A 22,602-nucleotide genomic window follows, 5' to 3' on the forward strand; every position below is an offset into this window, starting at 1 on the left:
AGGTTAACTTTCAGGTTGACAATAGACAATAGGTGCAGGAGTAGGCCATTTGGCCCTTCGAGCCAGCACCGCTATTCATTGTGATCATGGCTGATCATTCACAATCAGTATCCAGTTCCTGCCTTATCCCCATAACCTTTGATTAAGAGCTCTATCCATCTCTTTCTTGAAAGCATCCAGAAACTTGGCCTCCACAGCCTTCTGGGGCAGAGCATTCCATACATCCACCACTCTCTGGGTGATAAAAGTTTTCCTCAACTCCATTCTAAATGGCCTACCCTTTATTCTTAAACTGTGACCTCTGGTTCTGGACTCACCCATCAGCGGGAACATGCTTCCTGCCTCCAGCGTGTCCAATCCTTTAATAATCTTATATGTTTCAATAAGATCCCCTCCCAGCCTTCTAAATTCCAGAGTATGCAAGCCCAGTCGCTTCAATCTTTCGACATATGACAGTCCTGCCATCCCGGGAATTAACCTTGTGAACCTGCGCTGCACTCCCTCAATAGCAAGAATGTCCTTCCTCAAATTTGGAGACCAAAACTGCACACAGTTCTCCAGGTGTGGTCTCACCAGGGCCCTATACAGCTGCAGAAAGACCTCTTTGCTCTTATACTCAATTCCCCTTGTTATTAAGGCCAGCATGCCATTAGCTTTCTTCACTGCCTGCTGTACTTGCATGCTTACTTTCAGTGACTGATGCACAAGAACACCTAGATCTCGTTGTACTTCCCCTTTCCCTAACTTGACTCTATTTAGATAATAATCTGCCTTCCTGTTCTTACCACCAAAGTGGATAACCTCACATTTATCCACATTAAACTGCATCTGCCATGCATCTGCCCACTCACCCAGCCTGTCCAAGTCACCCTGCATTCTCATAACATCCTCCTCACATTTCACACTGCCATCCAGCTTTGTGTCATCGGCAAATTTGCTAATGTTACTTTTAATTCCCTCATCTAAATCATTAATATATATTGTAAACAGCAGCGGTCCCAGCACTGAACCCTGTGGTACCCCACTGGTCACTGCCTGCCATTCCGAAGGGGACTCGTTAATCACTACTCTTTGTTTTCTGTCAGCCAGCCAATTTTCAATCCATATCAGTACTCTGCCCCCAATACTATGTGCCCTAATTTTGCCCACTAATCTCCTATGTGGGACTTTATCAAAGGCTTTCTGAAAGTCCAGGTACACTACATCCACTGGCTCTCCCTTGTCCATTTTCATATTTACATCCTCAAAAAATTCCAGAAGATTAGTCAAGCACGATTTCCCCTTCGTACATCCATGCTGACTCGGACCGATCCTGTTACTGCTATCCAGACAACACACATCAAAGTTGCTGGTGAACGCAGCAGGCCAGGCAGCATCTGTAGGAAGAGGTGCAGGCGACATTTCAGGCCGAGACCCTTCGTCAGGACTAACTGAAGGAAGAGTGAGTAAGGGATTTGAAAGTTGGAGGGGGAGGGGGAGATCCAAAATGATAGGAGAAGACAGGAGGGGGAGGGATAGAGCCAAGAGCTGGACAGGTGATAGGCAAAAGGGGATACGAGAGGATCATGGGACAGGAGGTCCGGGAAGAAAGACGGGGGGGGGGGACCCAGAGGATGGGCAAGAGGTATATTCAGAGGGACAGAGGGAGAAAAAGGAGAGTGAGAGAAAGAATGTGTGCATAAAAATAAGTAACAGATGGGGTACGAGGGGGAGGTGGGGCCTTAGCAGAAGTTAGAGAAGTCGATGTTCATGCCATCAGGTTGGAGGCTACCCAGACGGAATATAAGGTGTTGTTCCTCCAACCTGAGTGTGGCTTCATCTTTACAGTAGAGGAGGCCGTGGATAGATATGTCAGAATGGGAATGGGATGTGGAATTAAAATGTGTGGCCGCTGGGAGATCCTGCTTTCTCTGGCGGACAGAGCGTAGATGTTCAGCAAAGCGGTCTCCCAGTCTGCGTCGGGTCTCGCCAATATATAAAAGGCCACATCGGGAGCACCGGACGCAGTATATCACCCTAGAATAAGTGTTGCCTCACCTGGAAGGACTGTTTGGGGCCCTGAATGGTGGTAAGGAAGGAAGTGTAAGGGCATGTGTAGCACTTGTTCCGCTTACACGGATAAGTGCCAGGAGGGAGATCAGTGGGGAGGGATGGGGGGGACGAATGGACAAGGGAGTTGCGTAGGGAGCGATCCCTGCGGAATGCAGAGGGGGGGGAGGGAAAGATGTGCTTAGTGGTGGGATCCCGTTGGAGGTGGCGGAAGTTACGGAGGATAATATGTTGGACCCGGAGGCTGGTGGGGTGGTAGGTGAGGACCAGGGGAACCCTATTCCTAGTGGGGTGGCGGGAGGATGGAGTGAGAACAGATGTACGTGAAATGGGGGAGATGCGTTTAAGAGCAGAGTTGATAGTGGAGGAAGGGAACCCCCTTTCTTTAAAAAATGAAGACATCTCCCTCGTCCTAGAATGAAAAGCCTCATCCTCAGAGCAGATGCAGCGGAGACGGAGGAATTGCGAGAAGGGGATGGCGTTTTTGCAAGAGACAGGGTGAGAAGAGGAATAGTCCAGATAGCTGTGAGAGTCCGTAGGCTTATAGTAGACATCAATGGATAAGCTGTCTCCAGAGACAGAGACAGAAAGATCTAGAAAGGGGAGGGAGGTGTCGGAAATGGACCAGGTAAACTTGAGGGCAGGGTGAAAGTTGGAGGCAAAGTTAATAAAGTCAACGAGTTCTGCATGCGTGCAAGAAGCAGCGCCAATGCAGTCATCGATGTAGCGAAGGAAAAGTGGGGGACAGATACCAGAATAGGCACGGAACATAGATTGTTCCACAAACCCAACAAAAAGGCAGGCATAGCTAGGACCCATACGGGTGCCCATAGCTACACCTTTAGTTTGGAGGAAGTGGGAGGAGCCAAAGGAGAAATTATTAAGAGTAAGGACTAATTCCGCTAGACGGAGCAGAGTGGTGGTAGAGAGGAACTGATTAGGTCTGGAATCCAAAAAGAAGCGTAGAGCTTTGAGTTGCGCGGCGTCAGCATCACTCTCTCTTCCCAATTCCCATCTGGATCCAGTGGCAAGACAAGAGTTCGAGTCGACTGGAGGTGAGACTAGGCGCAGTGGATGACCAGGACGTCTTCTGTGTCTTGTCCTGCTCTACACGTTCCATGATGTTTGCAGAGACCGCCTTCTTGACCGTTGGACCTTCCATAGGTCTCGTCCGCTCAATCTGCCGGAGTCTGTCTTCACATGCTGGGATAGACAACTTCCTATCTCACCGAGGATTTGAGACCTGTCGGCTGCCCTCACCTGGTTTAGCCGGCTTGTCGAAGCCGTTGCCCGGGATGTGGCCGCTGTAGCATGCAAACAGCTACGGGGAGCCACAGGTGAGAGCTGAGTGATAGGTGGGGACCAAAGGTGGACTAACCACCTTGAAAAGGACACGACATGTTTCCCCACCAGAGGTGCTACCCCTCCCTGACACCCCATACACCCCTATATAAGAAACAGGTGAATCCGCTGAAGCACACAAATTTCTCATGGGGTTTGACAGGGTAAATATCAGGATATTCAACTGAAGCATTCAGATCCAGGAGGTGTACATCACAATAAAGAGTTTAGTCTTTGAATACAGAAATAAATTTGCCAGAGTGTAACAAATCTTTGGAAATCTCTTCCCTGGAGGACTGTGGACACTCATTTGCTGACATATTCAAGATATACTGAGGGATTCTAATGAGATAGCATTAAAGCAGTTTCAAAGTGCTGAGGAAGATGAGCTGTGACATTTTTGAACAGCAAGCAGCTTAAAACTATTCCAATTTGTTATGTTCTGAGACGTCCACTGAGCTTGTGCACATGAAAGAGCTCACTACAGCCGCAACTTGTATTTTCCCAATATATGAAATCAAAGTAATTGGAACATTTTAAGTTACAATCCTTACTGATTTAGTGAAGCATTTGTAAGTTAAAGTGCCAAACTTGCATGCAAGTAGTGTGTAAATATTCTGAAGCTATCCTCACTTTAATAAAAACTGAAAATGCAGATGTTTAATTTGTTTCAATAGTTATCAATATTAATTTTTGAAATACTTGACTTAATAACTTATACATTACGTTTTACAACAGTGTAGAGAACAAGCGCAGAACTAAGCACGTGCAGAAAAGCCTCAACCCAGAATGGAACCAAACTGTGATTTACAAAAACATCTCAATGGAGCAGGTAATAGCACCATTTTAACATCCCAGTACATTTGACAAGGAGACAAAGTGGTTGAAAGAGAAGATACACTTCTGAAAATGTGAGATGCAGGTGAAAAAACAGCTTCAACTGGAATAGTGCATTTTTAAAATTGGCAAGATATGCTGTTGGGAGAATTCAAGTACCTATGGAATTGTGCACAGCCATCCTAATACTATTGTTGTATGAATTAACAAGGTAAAAGAAAATGATAAAGCTCAAGAAATAGAAATAGTAGATACACAATGTCTTTAATGGCATTTCTCATCATGATTTTTTTAAGATTAATGCCACTGACAAATCCTATGTAGCCCTGTGAAAATGCACCTGGTTTAAAAGGAAAAATACAGCAATAAATTTAAATTTAACACTGTGTATTATACACATTTACAGTGGTGCTAGAAAGTTTGTGCCCTGTAGGGTTTTCTCTATTTCTGTATAAATATGACCTAAAATGTGATCAGATCTTCACATAAGTCCTAAAACTAGATAAAGAGAACCCAATTAAATAAATAACACAAAAAACATTTATACTTGTTTGTTTGTTTATTAGGAAAAATGATCCAATATTACATGTATCTGTTGGAAAAGGCATATGAACCTCTGGGGTAATGCCTTCTACAAAAGCTGTTTGGAGTCAGGTATTCCAATTAATGAGATGAGATTGGAGGTGTGTGTTGTAGAAGTTGCCTGCCCCATAAAAAAGACACACAAAGTCAGATAACTGTCGAAGCCTACTCCTCTCAAGAAAGATCAGTTTATTTGCACTGTGCCTCAATCAAAACAACTTTCACAGGCCCTTAGAAGAAGAATTATAGAGATGCATGAAGCTGGAAAAGACTTCAAAAGCATTTCTAAAGACCTGAGTGTTCATCAGTCCGCAGAAAGAGAAATTGTCTACAAATGGAGGAAATTCAGTACTGCTGCTACTCTCCCTAGGAGTGGGCATCGTGCAAAGATCACATCAAGAGTACAATGTGCAATGGTGAAGTGGCTGAAAAGGAGGAGCGTCCATTATTAAAGACCTCCAGCACCCAGGACATGCCCTTTCCTCACTGTTACTATCAGGTAGGAGATACAGAAGCCTGAAGGCACACACTCAGCGATTCAGGAACAGCTTCTTCCCCTCTGCCATCCGATTCCTAAATGGACATTGAAGCTTTGGACATTACCTCACTTTTTTTTAATATACAGTATTCCTGTTTTTGCACATTTTTAAAAATCTATTCAATATACATAATTGATTTACTTGTTTATTTATTATTACGTTTTATTTTATTTATTATTATTATTATTATTTCCTCTGCTAGATTATGTATTGCATTGAACAGCTGCTGCTAAGTTAACAAATTTCACATCACATGCCGGTGATAATAAACCTGATTCTGAAAGAACCCAAGGGTAACAGCAAAATACCTGCAGAAATCTCCAGAACTTGCTAAAGTCTCTTTTCATGTGTCCACTATAAGAAAAACTCTGAACAAGAATGGTGTTCATGGAAGGACACCACAGAGGAAACCACTGCTCTCCAAAAACAAAAAGCATTACTGCATGAGTCAGATTTGCAAAAGACCACCTGGATGTTCTACAGCGCTTCTGGGACATGGTTCTGTGGACAGATGAGACAAAAGTTGAACTTTTTGGCAGAAATATACATTGCTGAGTTTGGAGGGAAAAGGGCACTGCACACCAACCCCAGAACCTCATCCCAACTGTGAAGCATGGTGGAAGGAGCATCATGGTTTGGGGCTGCTTTGCTGCCTCAGGACCTGGACAGTTTGCAACCGTTGAGGGAACAATTAATTCAAAATTGTATCAAGATGTTTTACAGAGGAATGTCAGGGTAGCAGTCTGTCACCTGAAGCTTAATAGAAGTTGGATAATTCAACCAGGCAATGATCCAAAAGACAAGAGTAAGTCAAAAACAGAATGGTTTGAAAATTCATGTTTTGGAATGGCCAAGTCAGAGTCCTGACCTTAATTCTATAGAAATGTCGTGGAAGGTCCTGAAACAAGCAGATCATGCACGGAAGCCCACCAACACCCCAGAGTTGAAGCAGTTTTGTAAAGGGGAATGGGCTAAAATTTCTCCAAGCCATTGTGCAGGACTGATAAACAGTTGCTGGAAACGTTTGGGTGAAGTTATTGCTGTACAAGGGGGTCACACCAGTTACTGAAAGCAAAGACTCACATACTTTTTCCAACAAATACGTGTAATGTTGGATTGTTGTTCTCAATAAATAAGCAAGTATAATGCTTTTTTCTGTTATTTATTTAATTGGGTTCTCTTTATCTAGTTTTAGGACCTACATGAAGATCTGATCACATTTTAAGTCATATTTATGCAGAAATGGAGAAAAATCTACAGAGTTCACAAACTTTCTAGCATCACTGTATGCTTGTCATTAAAGTTTTGGAAACCAGGAAAAATAAAACAGCTAGACAGAAGGAATGAAATCCAAAATTTATAAGGTCACACTATTATATTGCCTAAATTGATTATCCAGCAAAACATTTGAAGAACATACAAAGTGTACGACCTTAAACTTAAACATTTTCAAATTTAAATTTGGGAATTATTTCTACTAGCCTTCCAATTTCCAGTTTTCGAAGGAGAGAAGAAACCGCAGATGCTGGAATCTAGAGTGAAAGATCAAACTGCTGGAGGAACTCATTGGGTTGAGGAGCATTTGTGGGGGAGGGAAAGAACTGACGGTGCTACAGGTCAAGGCTCTGAATCGGGACAGAGTGGAGAGGGAAGATAGCTAGTACTAAGGAGAACAGCTTCCTGCTCAACCCTGGCCTTATGCAGGGCCTAAACCAAAACGTCAGCAATTCCTTCCCTCTCCCTCTCCCTCCCCCACCCCCCGCCTGCACCACACACACCCTGAACAGAGCCTACTCAACCTATCGATCTCTTTCAGTTTAAGTTTGAACCAGAAAGCATGAGAGAGAAAGGCATTACTTAATAATATGGATTTTTTTAAGTTGAAAACTGAAAACTATTAGTCATATTCTTCATTTTAAATGTTGAGAATATTTAAGTACAATTAAACTTAAAATACTTTTCAGATTCTTGTGCTGCTAATTATCAATAGTTTTCAACAGGTACATTTAATGTCAGAAATGTATACAATATACATTATGAAATTTTTTTTCTTCTCCCCTGGTTTACTTATTCAAATAGCACCAAGTTCATTTAAGTCATCTTAGGTAACTGAATCCTTGATAGTAAATAGTTACAAATGTAACTCATATCCAGAACTAATTATTTAACATAATTTGCATGAATAACCCGAATCTCATTGAAACCAAAACTTAATCAGGTTTTCACAATTCAATGTATTTCCCAGCTTCAAAAGCTCATGGAATGACTTTCCCGCAGTGCACTCCAAGGCCAGGATGAGGGGAGTGGAAGGGGGGGACGGCAGGCAGCCAGAGATCTAGGGTCCGACAACCAAGAAAAATATACAGGGAACTGTTTTTCAGATGCACACACTGAAACACTGGAAGCGCTCAGCAAGTCTGACATCTGTTGAAAGGGAAACAGTTAATGCTTCGGGTTAAGGGAAAACAAGTTAGTTTCCAGTAGCAGAAGTGGGGAGGGATTATCACTTATAGGCTGAGACCAAATGAGTTGATGTAGCTGTAGGGTAATGATCAGAATCAGACTATAGCTTTGTCTGTGGAATGTGTTAAATCACAGTTGTGGAACATACCCCATAGACCAGACGATACTGGAGAAAACAAAAACTGAGCCAAAGTGGCACAAAGGAAAAATGGCCAATTCCGATCCAGACTGAAAGAAAAAGCAAGTCACAAAAAGTGGGGGCAGGCATGCCCAGATTAAGATGATGTTCCTTAAACTTGAGTTTAAGGAATGCTGTGACATCCTCCCCAACCAGTAGAACAACTCCTCCACTTCTTTTATTCATCTCTCTCGTGTCTGAAACATCTGAAGTCCTTAAATGGTGAGCTGCCAGTGCTGCCCTCTCTCAATTTCCACAAAGGCTACAACATCGTAGATCCATATGCTAATCCAGGCTCTAACTTCATCAGTCTTACCATATTATTAATTGCATTGAAATAAACATACTCGCATCCATCAGTCCCACTGTAATCGCAAAGGGCTTACCAGCCTATAATTACTTATCAGACTCAAGTTTAATATCAACACCATATGTTGTAAAATTTGTTATGATTATTCATGTTACTCTTCTGAAATTTATTTATTGAGATACAGTGCAGAACATTGAGCCATGCTGTCCAACAATCCCCCAATTTAATCCTAGCCTAATCACAGGGCAAATTACACTGACCACTTAACCTACCAACCAGTACGTCTTTGGACTGTGGGAGGAAACTGGAGCACCCAGAGAAAACCCACTCTGTCATGAGGAGAACATACAAACTCCTTACGGGCAGCGGCGGGAATTGAACCCAGGTCACTGGCACTGTAAAGCGTTGTGCTAACCACTACACCACCGAGCCGCCCCCTACACTGCCTTGCCGGCTCAAAATAACAACGTTAGCTTTCCTTCACCCATCACTATAAAGATGCAAAATATTTCTCCCTTGCTCCCCATTTCAGACTGTGGTATATCTTACCTAGCCCAGAGAATTTATCAAACTTCAGATGCCCCAAGCCATCTAACACATCCTCTTTCTTAATTACTGATCTGCTTCAGATTATCCAAGTAACTTTCCATACTTCACTTTCTTCCCTATCGTTCTTGTTGAATGTACTGTAAATCAGATGTATTCATTTAGGACCCGCATTCCCTGGTTCAGCTCATGGATTATCCTTTTGGATCTAATGAACACACTCCCACTCTGTCTACCCCCTTCTCCTGATGTACTGATAGAATGTCCTGTGATTCTCCTTAAAGAGTCAAAATCCTGGCAGTCCTGACAACACCCTTGTGAATCATTTCTGCACCCTCTCTAGCATAATCACGTCGTCATCATTGTCATGGCTATCCCTCAAGGTCGAGGATGATGGTCTTCATTCTGTAGAAGTAGCCCAAAGAGCGAAGATGCCTGTGTGTGTATTTGTTTAACGTGTACTTGATGTTGCACTGCAAGAAGCACACGATACTTCACAAATCAGCCAACTGATTCCAATGGCATGGAAACCACGACGATTGGAGCTGATGGATTGTTGCAGCCTTCATCCGCCATCACAGCTGTTCAGTTTGAAGTAACTTCGTCCACCTGTTCCACCATTGAGGTCTTGGTTGGATTGTTCTTTGTCAGGGACCTCACCCTCGACCTTACCGCCATGGGTGACCCTACCAGGAGCATAGCTCCAGACAGCATCGCTCTTGAGATCTCAGGACCACACAAGCCTCTGCACCATGACAAGGTGACAATCCACGGAGAAGAAATATGTCCTACTTGTTGTATGGTGACAAGAACTGTATGCCATACTGCACGTAAGGTCTCCCCAATGCCTTGTACAGCTGTAACAATACACTCCAGCTCCTATACTCAATCAAGGCAAGCATTGCCATATGCAGCCTTCAAAACCCTCTCCCTGTGTCAGCACTTACAAGGCGGCATAGTCATACAGCACAGAAAGAGGCACTCAATATCCCTTGTTAACCAGGGTCCTCTAATCCTGTCAGCTGTGCGTCTCACTCTTAACATGAAAATGCTGGTCCTGAGCACCTTCCTGTCAATTTCAAAAGCCTCCCACCTGCCAGCTGTCCGTTTACCTGAAACAGCCTCTCCAGTCAGGTTCTTTGCTAATATATGCCTCTGCTAATGAACGCAAAAATCCCAAAACCTTGTTCATTACCTAATTAAACAGTGCCACCATTTTCAGAGGTCCCTGGAGTTGTACACAAATGTTCCTTAGGTTTCTCAATACTTCCCAGGTCTCTGCCACGCATTGTGTATGTCCCCCAATGTGCATCACCTTCCAAATGCATTTTCACCACCTTGTCTACCAGTGCTACCTCCTTTAGGGATCTGTTCATCAATACTTTCAGTGACCCTAGCATTCCTGGTGTATGTGCTACCTCAGTACTTGACGCTACCTCTATTCTTCAATACTTCCTACTGTGGTCCCTCATTTCCTCATTACTCCCTAATGTGCTCCCTCTGTTCCTCAATACAACACACTGTAGTCCCTCGTTTCCTCAATGTTCTCTACTGTGGTCCCTCAGTTCCTCAGTGCTCCCTACTGAAATCACACACATTGGTAGAAAGAAATAGAAAGTCAGCATGTTTTTAAGAGGGTGAATGATTGAAAGGTGTCAGCATTCAGTGGAACTTGGGTGTACTTGTAGATGGATCAGTGTGGATCACTACGTAGACACAGCAAGCCATCAGGAAGGACTTAGTGTCACAGAGGAGAGACGTTTTGGACCACTTATGTAAAAGCAAGATAAGGTTACTTCTAGAATATTGTGTACTGGTCTGTTTGCCCTACCTAATAAAGGATATACTTGCAATTAAGCTCCCAGTAGTGTGGTGAAGTTTCCAAGTCGGCGATGGGCTGTAGGTCAGAAGATCAGTAGTTCAGCGATAGCCCAGGGATTGCCAACCTGGCCAACCTCCAAACAGAGACAAAGGTAAATACTTGCAGCTACACCATGATGATTTTTGGCAGCTGGAGTAATAAATATGTGCCAATTACAACTTTTTTATTTTCATTATTTGACAGAGAGCTTTTGCTTCCATAATATTTTTAATTTTACCTACAGGTGCAAAATATTTAAGATAAATCCAACTTATTTAGTTCTAGTGTAAGGTCATTGATTTGAAATATTAATTCATTTTCTTTCTCTACAGATTCTTTTATTGAACTGCTGAGTATTTCCAGCATTTTCATTTCCTGTTCATAGCCAGAGCCATTTCCTAAGACTTCATAAAAATCAGGATAGCCATCAACATTTTTCCACAAGAAGTAGAACATAGGTAGAACTTGGCAAGGTCAGGAAATTGTAGCAGGCGTGCGGCAAGAGGAAGGAACGCATCGCGTTCTCTCTGGCATTCTGCGTCAGGCAACGTAAACACGGCACTGCATGCTATTTCTTGCTCCCATATTGCAGTTAGGTTGCCATATGTGAATTCCAGGATACATCACTAAACATGCATGCAAGATGTGATGAATTTGAAGGCAGGATACAGGTTTAATGGCAGAATTCTTGGCAGTGTAGAGGAACAGAGGGACCTTGGGGTCCACGTCCATAGATCCCTCAAAGTTTCTGAATGTTGATAGGGTTGTTAAGAAGATATATGGTGTGTTTGCCTTAGCATTAGTTGGAGGATTGAGTTCAAGAGCCATGAGGTAATGTTGCAACTCTGTAAAACCCTGGTTAGGATCTCTGCCTGAAACGTCGACTGTACCTCTTCCTAGAGATGCTGTCTGGCCTGCTGTGTTCACCAGCAACTTTGATGTGTGTTGCTTGAATTTCCAGCATCTGCAGAATTCCTGTTGTCCACACTTGGAATATTGTGTTCATTTCTGGTCACCTTATTATAGGAAGGATTTGGAAACATTGGAGAGGGTGCAGAGGAGAGTTACCAGGATGCTGCCCGGAATACAAGGCCTGTCTTATGAAAATAGGTTGAATGGGGTAGGATTTTTCTCTTTGGAGTGAAGGAGGATGAGAGACGACTTGACAGAGATGGATAAGATAATAAGAGGCATACATCAGCTGAATAGCCAGAGATTAATCCGCCTAGCTACACTTTCAACTAAGTTGTTATATGCTTGTATATTGCAACAGTAGATGCCTCAGTATGGATCCTTGAAAGGCTATGTAGGAGAGAAGGGTTAGGTTGATAGTGGAGTAGGTTAAAATGTCAGCACAATATCTTGGGCCAAAGGGTCTGTACAATAGAGTAGTGTTTTATATTTCTATGTTCCATGCTTTACTGAAGCAAAAATTAAAGGTTCTTTGTCAGTACACATGTAGCATTCACTACAAGATAAATTAATTGTAGGCATGACAAAAATTAAATGGCTATGATCTGGTCGTGATTACAGAGATCTGGATGCAGAGCTAGAAAGGGAACATGTTAATAGCTACATTTTAGGACAGGGTGTAAATCAAGAAATAATTGGAGCTTTGTGCAGAGCAAGTTGGTTGAATATTTCAAACAAGTGACATGTGACCGATGAAGGTGGAGCAGTGGATGTTGTCCACGAGAATTTCAATGAGACACTTGACAAGGTCCCTCGTGGTAGGCACACCCAAATGATTAAAGTTCATGGAATCTATTGTGAATTGCCCCTTTGGATTCAGAAATGACTTGCCCAAAGAAGGCAAAGGGTAGTGGTCGATGAGATCTGCCTGGAGCCCCATGACTAATTGTGTTCTGCAAGGATTCATTGTTGTGATATATAGAACATAAACCAGTACAGCACAGGAAAAGGCCCTTCAGCCCACAATATTGTGCTGAACCAATAAAATTAGTAATGGCCAACTAATCTTTTCAGCCTACACAATGTGCATATCCTTCCATTTTCTTCACATCCACGTGCCTATCTAAACCTCTCTTAAAGGACCCTAATGTACCTGCCTCTACCACCACTCCGGGCAGTGCATTCCAAACACCCACCACTATGTGTGTAAAAACCTTGTCCTTCACACCTCCTCTGAAATTACACCCTCGCACCTTAAATGCATGCCCTCTGGTATTAGACATTTCAACCCTAGGTAGTCTGCCTACTCTCTGCTTCTCATAATCTTATAAGCCTCTATCAGATCTCCCCTCAGCCTCCGCCTCTCCAGAGAAAACAACCCAAGTTTGTTCAACCTTGCATTATAGCAGATGCCTTCTTATCCAGGCAGCATCCTGGTAAATCTCTTCTGTACCCTCTCCAAAGCCGCAACATCCTTTCTATAATGGGGTGACCAGAATGATTGTATAAATAGCATTGATGAAAATGTAGATGGGTGTGTTAGTAAGTTCGCAGATGATACAAAGATTGGTGGTGTTGTGGATAGTGCAGTAGTTTGACAAAAATATAATGGAACATAGAGTAGATCAGTTACAGATACGGGTGCAGGAATGGCAGGTGGAGTTCTGTGGAACCACGTGTGAGGGGTTGCATTTTGAGAGAGCAAATATAAAGAGACATAAACAGTTAATGGCAAAACTCTAAACAGTGTTAATGAATGGAGGGATCTTGGAGTCCAAGCCTAGTTCCCTGAAAATGTCTGCACAGGTTGATAGAGTGGTAAAGTAAGTGTATTGCAGGCTTGTCTTTCTTAGTCAAGGCGCAGAGTCAGAAAGTTATGTCGCGGCTTTATAAAATCCTGACTAGGCCACGTCTGTATTGCATTCAGTTCTGATTGCCCTATTATATGGAAACTTCAGAGAGGAAATTTCTAATACTGGAAGGCATGTATTTAAGACGAGATGGAGTAAATTCAAAGGAGATCATCATAATTCCATTAATTTCAAGATACTTATGGAGAAGGATAGGATTGGTCCTCATTTTGAGATTCTAAATCGGAGAAAGGACAGTTTTGATGGCATCAGAAAAGATCTGGCAAGTGTGAACTGAGATAGGTTGTTTCTGACAAAAGTTGCTTGAGAAGTGAGATGCCTTCAAAGGTGAAATGTCAGGGAACAGATGTGTATGTTCCTGTTAAAATAAAAGGCAAGACTATGGGTTTGCTAACAGCTAACAAATGGCATCACTATAGATTGGTTTGTAAAGAGAGTTTTTGGTATTGAGTGCAGAAGTTAGGAAGTTATATTAAACTTGTATAAGGCATTGGTGGGGTCAATTTTGGAGTATTGCATACAGTTCTGGTCATCTACCTATGGGAATGATATCAATAATAGCATGGATAGAAGATTAGCTGACCTGGCAGGAGGCAAAGAGTGGGAATGAAGGTGAACTTTTCTGGTTGGCTGCCGGTAACTAGTGTTGGTCTGCTGGGGTCAATGTTGCAACCATTCTTTTCATGTTATATGTCAATGACTTAGATTACAGGGTTGATAGCTTTGTGGCAAAGTTTGCAGATGGTATGCAGATGGGTGGAGGTGCAGGTAGTGTTGAGGAAACAAAGAGCCTGCAGAAGGACTTAGACAGATAAGGAGAATGGGCAAAGAAGTGGCAGATGGGATGTAGTGTATGGAAGTGTATGGTCATGCATTGTGATAGAAGGAATAAAGGCATAGATTATTTTCTAAAGGGGAAGAAAATTCAGAATTCAGAGGTGCAAAGGGACTTGGGAGACCTCGTGCAGAATTCCCTAAAGTTTAACTTGCAGGTTGACTCAGTGGTAAGGAAAGCAAATGCAATGTTAGCTTTCATTTTGAGAGGACTAAAATATAAAAGCAAGGATGTAATCCCAAGGCTTTATAAGGCATTTGTCAGGCCACGCTTGGAGTCTTGTGAGCAGTTATGATGGAATGGCGGAGCAGACTCGATAAGCCAAATGGCCTAATTCTGTCTTATTGTCTTAATAAGATTGAAAGGGTAAAGAGAAACTTTACAAAATGTTGCTGGGTCTCAAGGACCTGGTTTATAGGGAAATGTTAACAGTTTAGGACTTTATTCCCTGGAGCATTGAAGAATGAAGGGAGATTTAATAGAGATATACAAAACTCTGAGAGGTAGAGATAGGGTAAAAACATGAGGGGTATAGATGGGGTTAAAAACATGAGGGGTATGGATAGGGTAAATGCAAACAGGCTTTTTTCCACTGAGGTTGGGTGAGACTAGAACTCATAGGTTAAGCATGAAAGGTGAAATATTTAAGAGGAACCTCTTCACTCAGAGAGGGGTGCACGCGTGTCATGATCTGTCAGAAGAAATGGTGGATGTGGGTTAGATTGCAACATTTAAGGGAAGTTTGGATATGTACGTGGATGGGAGAGGTATGTAGGGTTATTGTCCAAATGCAGGTTGATGGGACTAGACAGAATACCAGTTCGGCCTGGACTAGATGGGCTGAAGAGGTGTTTCTGTGTGGTAGTGCTCTATGACTATGAGATATGTGGGTGTTTCTTACGCAGAGAATGGTGAGGGCCTGAATGTGCAGCCAGGAGTGAATCTGGAGGTAAATGCAATAGAAGCATTTATTCTGTCCTTAGAAAGGCAGATTTGCACGGATATAGACATTGTGTAGGTAGAAAGGATTAATTTAGTGAGGCATTTACTTACTGGTTTAATTACTTCAGCAGAACATCATAGACTGAAGTGCCTGTTCCTGCACTGTATATTCTACCAATCTTCTCCTTATAACTCAAGCCTTGCAATCCCAGTTACAACCTCAGGAGTTTTATGTTCCCTTTCTCACTTAATGACATGCTTGGTACAGCTGGGCGAGCACAACTTCATACAACTACTCCAAGTGCAGTCTCACCAATAGCTTGTGCAATTGCAACCTGACGTCCCAACTCCTGTCCTCAGTACTCATCACTGATGAAAGCAAATGAATCATACACCTTCACCACTCTGCTCTTCCTTTTCTTAATACATCCTATATTCTAAGTTCCTGAAAAACCTCCTTGTGTAATTTCCCTGCATGCTTCTTTTTCTTTGTATGTCCCTCAGTATCCCTTGACATCCAAGTTCCTTGGGCTTGCAGTCCATACCTTTCACCTTTATGGGAACATGCTGGCCCTGAACTCTGTTACAGCAGAATAGTTTATGGTCATATACAAGAAGGTGCAATGAAATTGCTTATTCTCATGAATCACACAGAGTAAACCATATACATGGTAATAATATGACTTTTACTCTATAGGCAATACAATGAGTGCAAAATTGCAGAAAGGCCAGAGACTGTAATGCACTCTGAAGCAGTGCAAAAAGAAATGCTAAAGTGACCATGAAGAAATAACCAAGAGAGGACAAGTTAAGACTATAATGATGATGGAATCTCCTCCAGGATGGGGGTGTGAAAAAGGTGATTGGTTCAGGAGTCTGACAGAGGTGGGGGAGGAGCTGTTTATCTTTTCGCAGAAGGCTGAAGAGAAAAGGGAATGCCCAGGGTGACAGGCATCCATAACAATACTGTAGGCTTCCTGACACAATGCAATGTGACAATAGACTGGGTGGAAGGAAGTAAGTGGACGGTGTTTATCGCTCCGCTCAGGTTCCTTCACTCAAAGCATAACAGACTGACGTGCAACCCAACAGAAAACTTCCTAAAGTTCAATGTCCAAAGTAAATTTATTATCGAAGTATGTATACAACATGTTACCATATCCTACCTTGAGATTCAATTTCTTGCAGACATTTACAGGAAAGAAACCAATACAATTAATTTCTTGAAGAATTACTGTATACATTCAGACAAATATTGACAAACATCAATATGCAAAAGAAGACAGACTGTGCGAACAAAAATAACATTTAGAATATGAGTTGTAGAGTCCTTGAAACAGAGCCTGTAGATCGTAGAATCATTTCAGAGTGATGGTGAATGAAGTCATCCACTCTGGTTCAGGAGTCTGATGGTTGTAGGTAATAACTGTTGCTGAACCTTGTAGTGTGGGACCTAAGACTCCTGTACCTCCTACCCAGTGGTAGTAGCGAGAAGAGGGCACGGCCTGGGTGGTGGGTGCCTTTGATGATGGAAGCTGCCTTCCTGTGGCAGCGCTCCATGTAAATGTATTCAGTAGTAGGGAGGGTTTGCCTGTGAAGGACTGGGCTGTATCCACAACTTTTTCTAAGTTTTTGTGTTCCTGGGCATTGCTGTTTCCAGAGCAGCCCGTGAGGCATCCAGTTAGAGTACTCTCCACTGTGCATCCAGAGAAAGTTGTTGAAGTTTTTGGTGACTTGCTGAATCTATGCAAACTTCTAAGAAACTAGGGGCACTGACGTACCTCTTTGGTGAGGACACTTAAAGGTCTGATAGAATCCTTATGGACATGCTAAATTTTCTCGGAGGCTAAGAAAATTATAGGCTGATGCACTTCCTTGATCACTACATGAGTGTACAGTGAGCGGGGAGTGGGTGGGGAGGAGGTGGCAGTTAATGGATGCCAAGGAACTTGAAACTGTCAGCCATCTCTACAGCAGCTCCGTTGATGAGGGCCAGATTGTGTTTCCCACCCATTTCCCGAGGTCAACACCAATTCTTTCATCTTGCTGACATTAAGGGCTGGACTGCTGTTCTGACATCATTCCATAACGTCTGTGATCTCTCTCCTGTAATCTGTCTCACGATCATTGTTAATTCAGCCAATAACTGGTGTCATTGGCAAAAGTAAAGATCAAGTTGTCACTGTATCTGGCCACAAAGTTATGAGTGTACAAGGAGTGTGCAGGGTGCTGTGTATACAACCTTTGGGAGCACAGTGTTGAAGGTCACAGTGGATGAGATGTGATAATTCTAACATTGATCTGCTGGTCAGAGAGTCTAAAAGCCAAATACAGATGGAAGCCATTAGGTCTAGGTTCAGAAACTGAGAGGTTCTTTAACATTATGGTTGATAGATTCTTGATTATTCAGTGCATGAAGGGATACGGGGAGAAGGCAGGAGATTGGGGCTGAGAGGGAAATGGATCAGTCATGATGAAATAGCGGAGCAGACTCAATGGCATAATTCTGCTCCAAAATCTTAAGGTCTTAAGGTCTGTGGTATTGGAGGCCGAGCTGCATTCAATGGAAACCATCCCACGTGTATTCGTATTGAGGTAACACAGAGATGAACATAGGTGGTGTCTGCCAAGGGCCTATTTTCCTGTATGCAAATTGCAAGGCACCTAGATGGTTTGGGAGGCTGGTGCTGATGTGGGCCATTACGAATCTCTCAAAGCACGATATAATGATCCATGTGAAAGCTACTGGTTGTTAATAATTAAGATAGGACACATCTTTTCTTGGAAACTGGAATGATGGAGGTTTCCTTGAAGCGTATGGGGTCAGTAGACTGTCGAAATGAGAGGTTTATAGATGACGGTGAAGTCAGTGGCCAGTTGATCACACACAACTTCAGAAAGTGACCAGTGATTCCATCTAGGCTGACCACTTTCCAAGAATTTAAAACAGATGTAACATCTGTTGCTGTGATATGAGGGACAGAGACAATGGGGAAATGGGGTCACACCAAATAGAGCTTTGTTTATCTGCTCAAACTGGACGTAAAATCTTTTGAGTGATTCACACTTGTCTGATATGACCACCTGCAGGTAGCTGCCACCAGCCTCTTTTGTCCAAATTCAGGACCTTAATTTAAACATTCTTTCTTCTCACCTCTTCCATCAGGGAGACAATACAAAAGCCTGAAAGGATGTACCGTCAGGATCAAGGACAGCTTCAACCCTGCTTTTATAAGACTAGTGAATGGTTCCCCAGTACAATAAGATAGATTCTTAACTTCACGATTTACCTCATTATAATCTTGCATAACATTGTCTACTTCACTGTACTTTCTCTGCAGCTGTTATACTTTATTCTGCATTCTGTTTTTGTTTTACCTTGCTATGCCTCAATTGTGTAATGAACTGATCAGTATGAACAATGCGCAAGGCAAGGTTTTCACTGTATCTCAGTACATGTGACAATATACTAATTCCAATTGCATTATTCGTAGTCTGTTACAGAATAATAAGACACATTCTTTGTATACAAAGTAGGAGGGGCACAAATGGCTGGAGCCAGAAAGTATAGATTAGGGGAAAGAGTTTGAGGAAGAATTTTTTTAATCCAAAGAGATGTTTAAGATCAGAGGGCAAAGGCTTAAATTGAGAAAGAGAAGAAGTAGGAATCTGAGAAACATACTATTTCGCGTAGAGGGTGGTTGAAGTCTGGATTGCAACTGTCTATAAATTTAGAGCAAACTGGAAAGCACAAATAATGAAGTAATTTACCTGATCATCCATTTCTTTCTGCACCACTCCAATATCCATTCAAATAAATGCCCCAAATGTAAGCTGGTACAAGATCCAGGAACATGCTCCTCTCTGTAATGACAGGAAATATCAGTAAGATCTGGTTTTGCAATTGGGCTCCAGCAATGGAACACTCAACCTGCAAACACTCATGTGAAGGAATATCAGGAGTTCTGTGGAAAGTAGCTGACATTTATCAACAGTTCCTGCAAATACATGTTTTTTCTATACTTTTAATCAAGAATTCATGGAATAGTTCTCATGGAATAAAAGGCTTAACTCATTTATACCAAGCATATACCTATTGGCAATATTGTTTGACAGGAAATCTTGAATTTAGTTAAATAAATTAATGAACATTATTGAATCTACCTTGAACAATATTAGAGCTAAGGGCAGAAACTGCTGACTTCAGCCTTTTTGGTATTTTGAATTGGTTGAGGAAAATAGTTACTCACATCAACCTTGTCTCTGTTTTGAATACTATTTTGTCTATCTGAAAACATTTTCATGAATTAATTATATTTTTCAAACCTGCCATTGTATTTCAGATTTATTGTTAATGACAAAGAAAATGCCTCATAATGATGGAAAAAATTAACTGCAACGACATCTGATATTCTGATAGAATTCCAGTTAATTATTTTCTATTTTCCCTGCAGCTTAAAAAGAAGACACTGGAAGTTACTGTTTGGGATTATGATCGAATATCCTCCAATGACTTTCTTGGTGAAGTGAGTTTTTCTGATTTTCAGCAAGATATGCTCTCTTGTCAACTGTTCAAAGTAATTCCAAACTTTAACATGTATATATTTTTCTACTTTCAAATGTCTTCCATTGTTATTAAATGCCTTCCATTATTATTAAATTGCTTTTATTTAGAAAGATGTTGCATCTTCTGAGCGATGCCCATATGCTTGATGAGACTTTGCCTGGGATATGTTAAAAGAATGGAACCCATGCAGTAGGATTGAAACTTGGTTCAAAAGCAGATGCCATCAAATGTGAGAAAGATATTAAACAAAATAATTCAAAGTATAAGTAACTCAAAATGTATACAGGCTGAGTTGGCCCAGTTTAAGATTATCCTACTGATCATTTTGGCTGAATGAATACCATCAAGAAACAATGCTGGCCACTGTGAACACACTCCTGAACCTGATTTCAAATGTGCAGCTGGTGATTCAGCAAAGGCAATGGGACAACATCCAATTAAAATATCGAAAACATTCACCCCAGAAACAGTTGTGGCAGAATGACTACATCATAAAGGTGATAGCCATGATGATTAAAGAAAAAAAGCATACCATTGGTGGAGTTAACAAGCATTGCTGGAACACAGGTGTGGCAGGAAGTTGGGAATCAGAGCACCAGGTCAGAAAGTGGATGGATTAAGATGACAGTAGATGTCATAACCAGTATGTCTGGGAGGACCTTCATTCATGAGCAAGATAATAAGCATATTGGTTAGATGGGTTGGTGTGTTTACTTCAATGCACAGAGTATTATGGGTACAGATGATAAACTTATGGAGCATGGATCACTACATGAAAGATGATCCTGTTGCCATTACGGAGAGTTGGTTGAACAAAGGACAGGAATGAATACTTAATGTTCCAGGGTTTCACTGTTCTAGAGGTGAAAGGGTGGGTGTTGATGCTACGTTATTTCCCTCTCATCTCTATGTCTATATGGGTAAGACTCCAAGAAGGCAGCACACAGAACACAGTGCAGCAGAGACACACATTCTCAACAAAATAACTCATATAGACATCAGTGGAGTCTGCACCCATCTCTACAGCACAGTACTGCTCATAGACCTCCAAACTGGAAAAACAGCCCTCCACTGCCAGTATAACTCCTACCACCAAGCCAATTTTGTATCCTTAATTTCTCTTGTCAGCCAAAGATCAACCTCTGCTTTTTGCTGCATGGTGGGGGTTAAACTAGAGTGGCAGCGGGATGGGAACCAGACTGCCAGAACAGATAGTGGAGAGACTGTGGAGACAACCTTTTGATTTCTGACTTTGAGCATGGTGTGAAAAATGTCCTGAGCTGCATATATTTCAATGCAAGAAGTATCATAGGAAAGGCAGATGAGCTTAGGGCATAGATCAACACCTGGAATTATGATATTGTAGTCATTAGTGAGACTCGGTTGCAGGAGAGACAGGACTGGCAGCTCAGTATTCCGGGGTTCTGTTGTTTTAGACATGACAGAGTGGAAGGGATTAAAGGAGGAGGGCTGGATTTACTAGTTAGGGAAAATGTCACAATGTCACAGTGCTCAGTCAAGAGAACTTGTCTAGCAAGGCATTATGGGTGGAACTGAGGCATAAGAAAGATATGACCAAGTTAATGGGGCTATATTACAGAAGACCCAACAGTCTGCAGGATTTAGATGAATGAGTTTGTAGAGAAATCACAGTGGTGTTGCAAGAAACATAAAGTTGTTATAGTAGATGATTTTAACTTTACACTTACTGACTGGGACACCAACACTGCAAAAGGACTAGATAGGATAGAGTTTGTCAAATGTGTTTAGGAAAGTGTCCTTAATCAGCACGTAGAAGTCCCAATGAGAGAGTGTGCGATACTTTGTCTGCTAGTGGGAAATGAGACAGGGCAGGTGATAGAAGTTTGTGTAGAGGAACGTTTTGCATCAAGTGCTTATAATGCCATTGGTTTCAAAGTAAATATGGAAAAGGATAGGTCTGGTCCACGGGTTGAGGTTCTGAATTGGAGAAAGGCCAAGGTTAAAAAAATAAAAGGAGGTACATAGCAGGTATAGGCAGGTAGGAACAAATGAGGTGCTTATGGAGTATAAGAAATACAAGAGAACACTTAAGAAAGAAGTCAGGAGGGCTAAAAGAAGGCATGAGGTTGTTCTAACAGACAAGATGAAAGAGAATCCTAAGGGATTCTATAGATTTGTTAAGAGCAAAAGGTTTGCAAGAGACAAAATTGGTCCTCTGGAAGATAAGAATGGTAATCCATGGATGAAGCCAAAAGAGTTGACGGGGATCTTAAATGGATTTTTTGTATCTTTATTTACTCAGGAAACAGACACAGAGTCTACAGAAGTGAGGCAAAGCAGCAGTGAGGTCATGAACACTATACAGATTACAGAGGAGGAGGTTTTTACTGTCTTGAGGCAAATCAGGGTGCATAAATCCACAGGGCCTGACAAGGTGTCCCTCAGATGCAGTGGGAGATAAGCACAGAAATTGCAGGGGTCCTAGAAGAGATATTTAAATCATCCTTAGGGACAGGTGAGGTATCAGAGGATTGGAGGATAGCTAATGTTGTTCTGTTGTTTAAGAAAAGCTCTAAAATAAACTAGGAAATGATAGGCCAGTGAGCCTGACATCAATAGATGGAAAGTTATTGGAAGCTATTCTAAGGGGCCAGATATTTGGGTATTTGCATAGACAAGGACCGATTAGAGACAGTCAGCATGGCTTTGTATGTGGTAGGTCATGTCTAACCAATCTTACAGAATTTTTTGAGTAAGTCACCAGGAAAGTGGATGAAGGTAGGACAA

At 42.0% G+C, this 22,602-nt stretch overlaps 1 protein-coding gene across 1 annotated transcript in view; it reads left to right on the forward strand.

Moving 5' to 3' along the window:
* pcloa (piccolo presynaptic cytomatrix protein a) overlaps positions 1-22,602 on the forward strand; it is a 385,443-nt gene that overhangs the window by 288,210 nt on the left and 74,631 nt on the right. Inside the window, exons 16-17 of the mRNA XM_063073096.1 lie at positions 4,129-4,222; positions 19,721-19,792. Coding sequence (XP_062929166.1) covers positions 4,129-4,222; positions 19,721-19,792 — 166 coding nt within the window. The remainder of the gene's footprint in view (positions 1-4,128; positions 4,223-19,720; positions 19,793-22,602) is intronic.

This window comes from Mobula hypostoma, chromosome 20, assembly GCF_963921235.1.
Source record: "Mobula hypostoma chromosome 20, sMobHyp1.1, whole genome shotgun sequence".
NCBI classification, from domain to species: Eukaryota; Metazoa; Chordata; class Chondrichthyes; order Myliobatiformes; family Myliobatidae; genus Mobula; species Mobula hypostoma.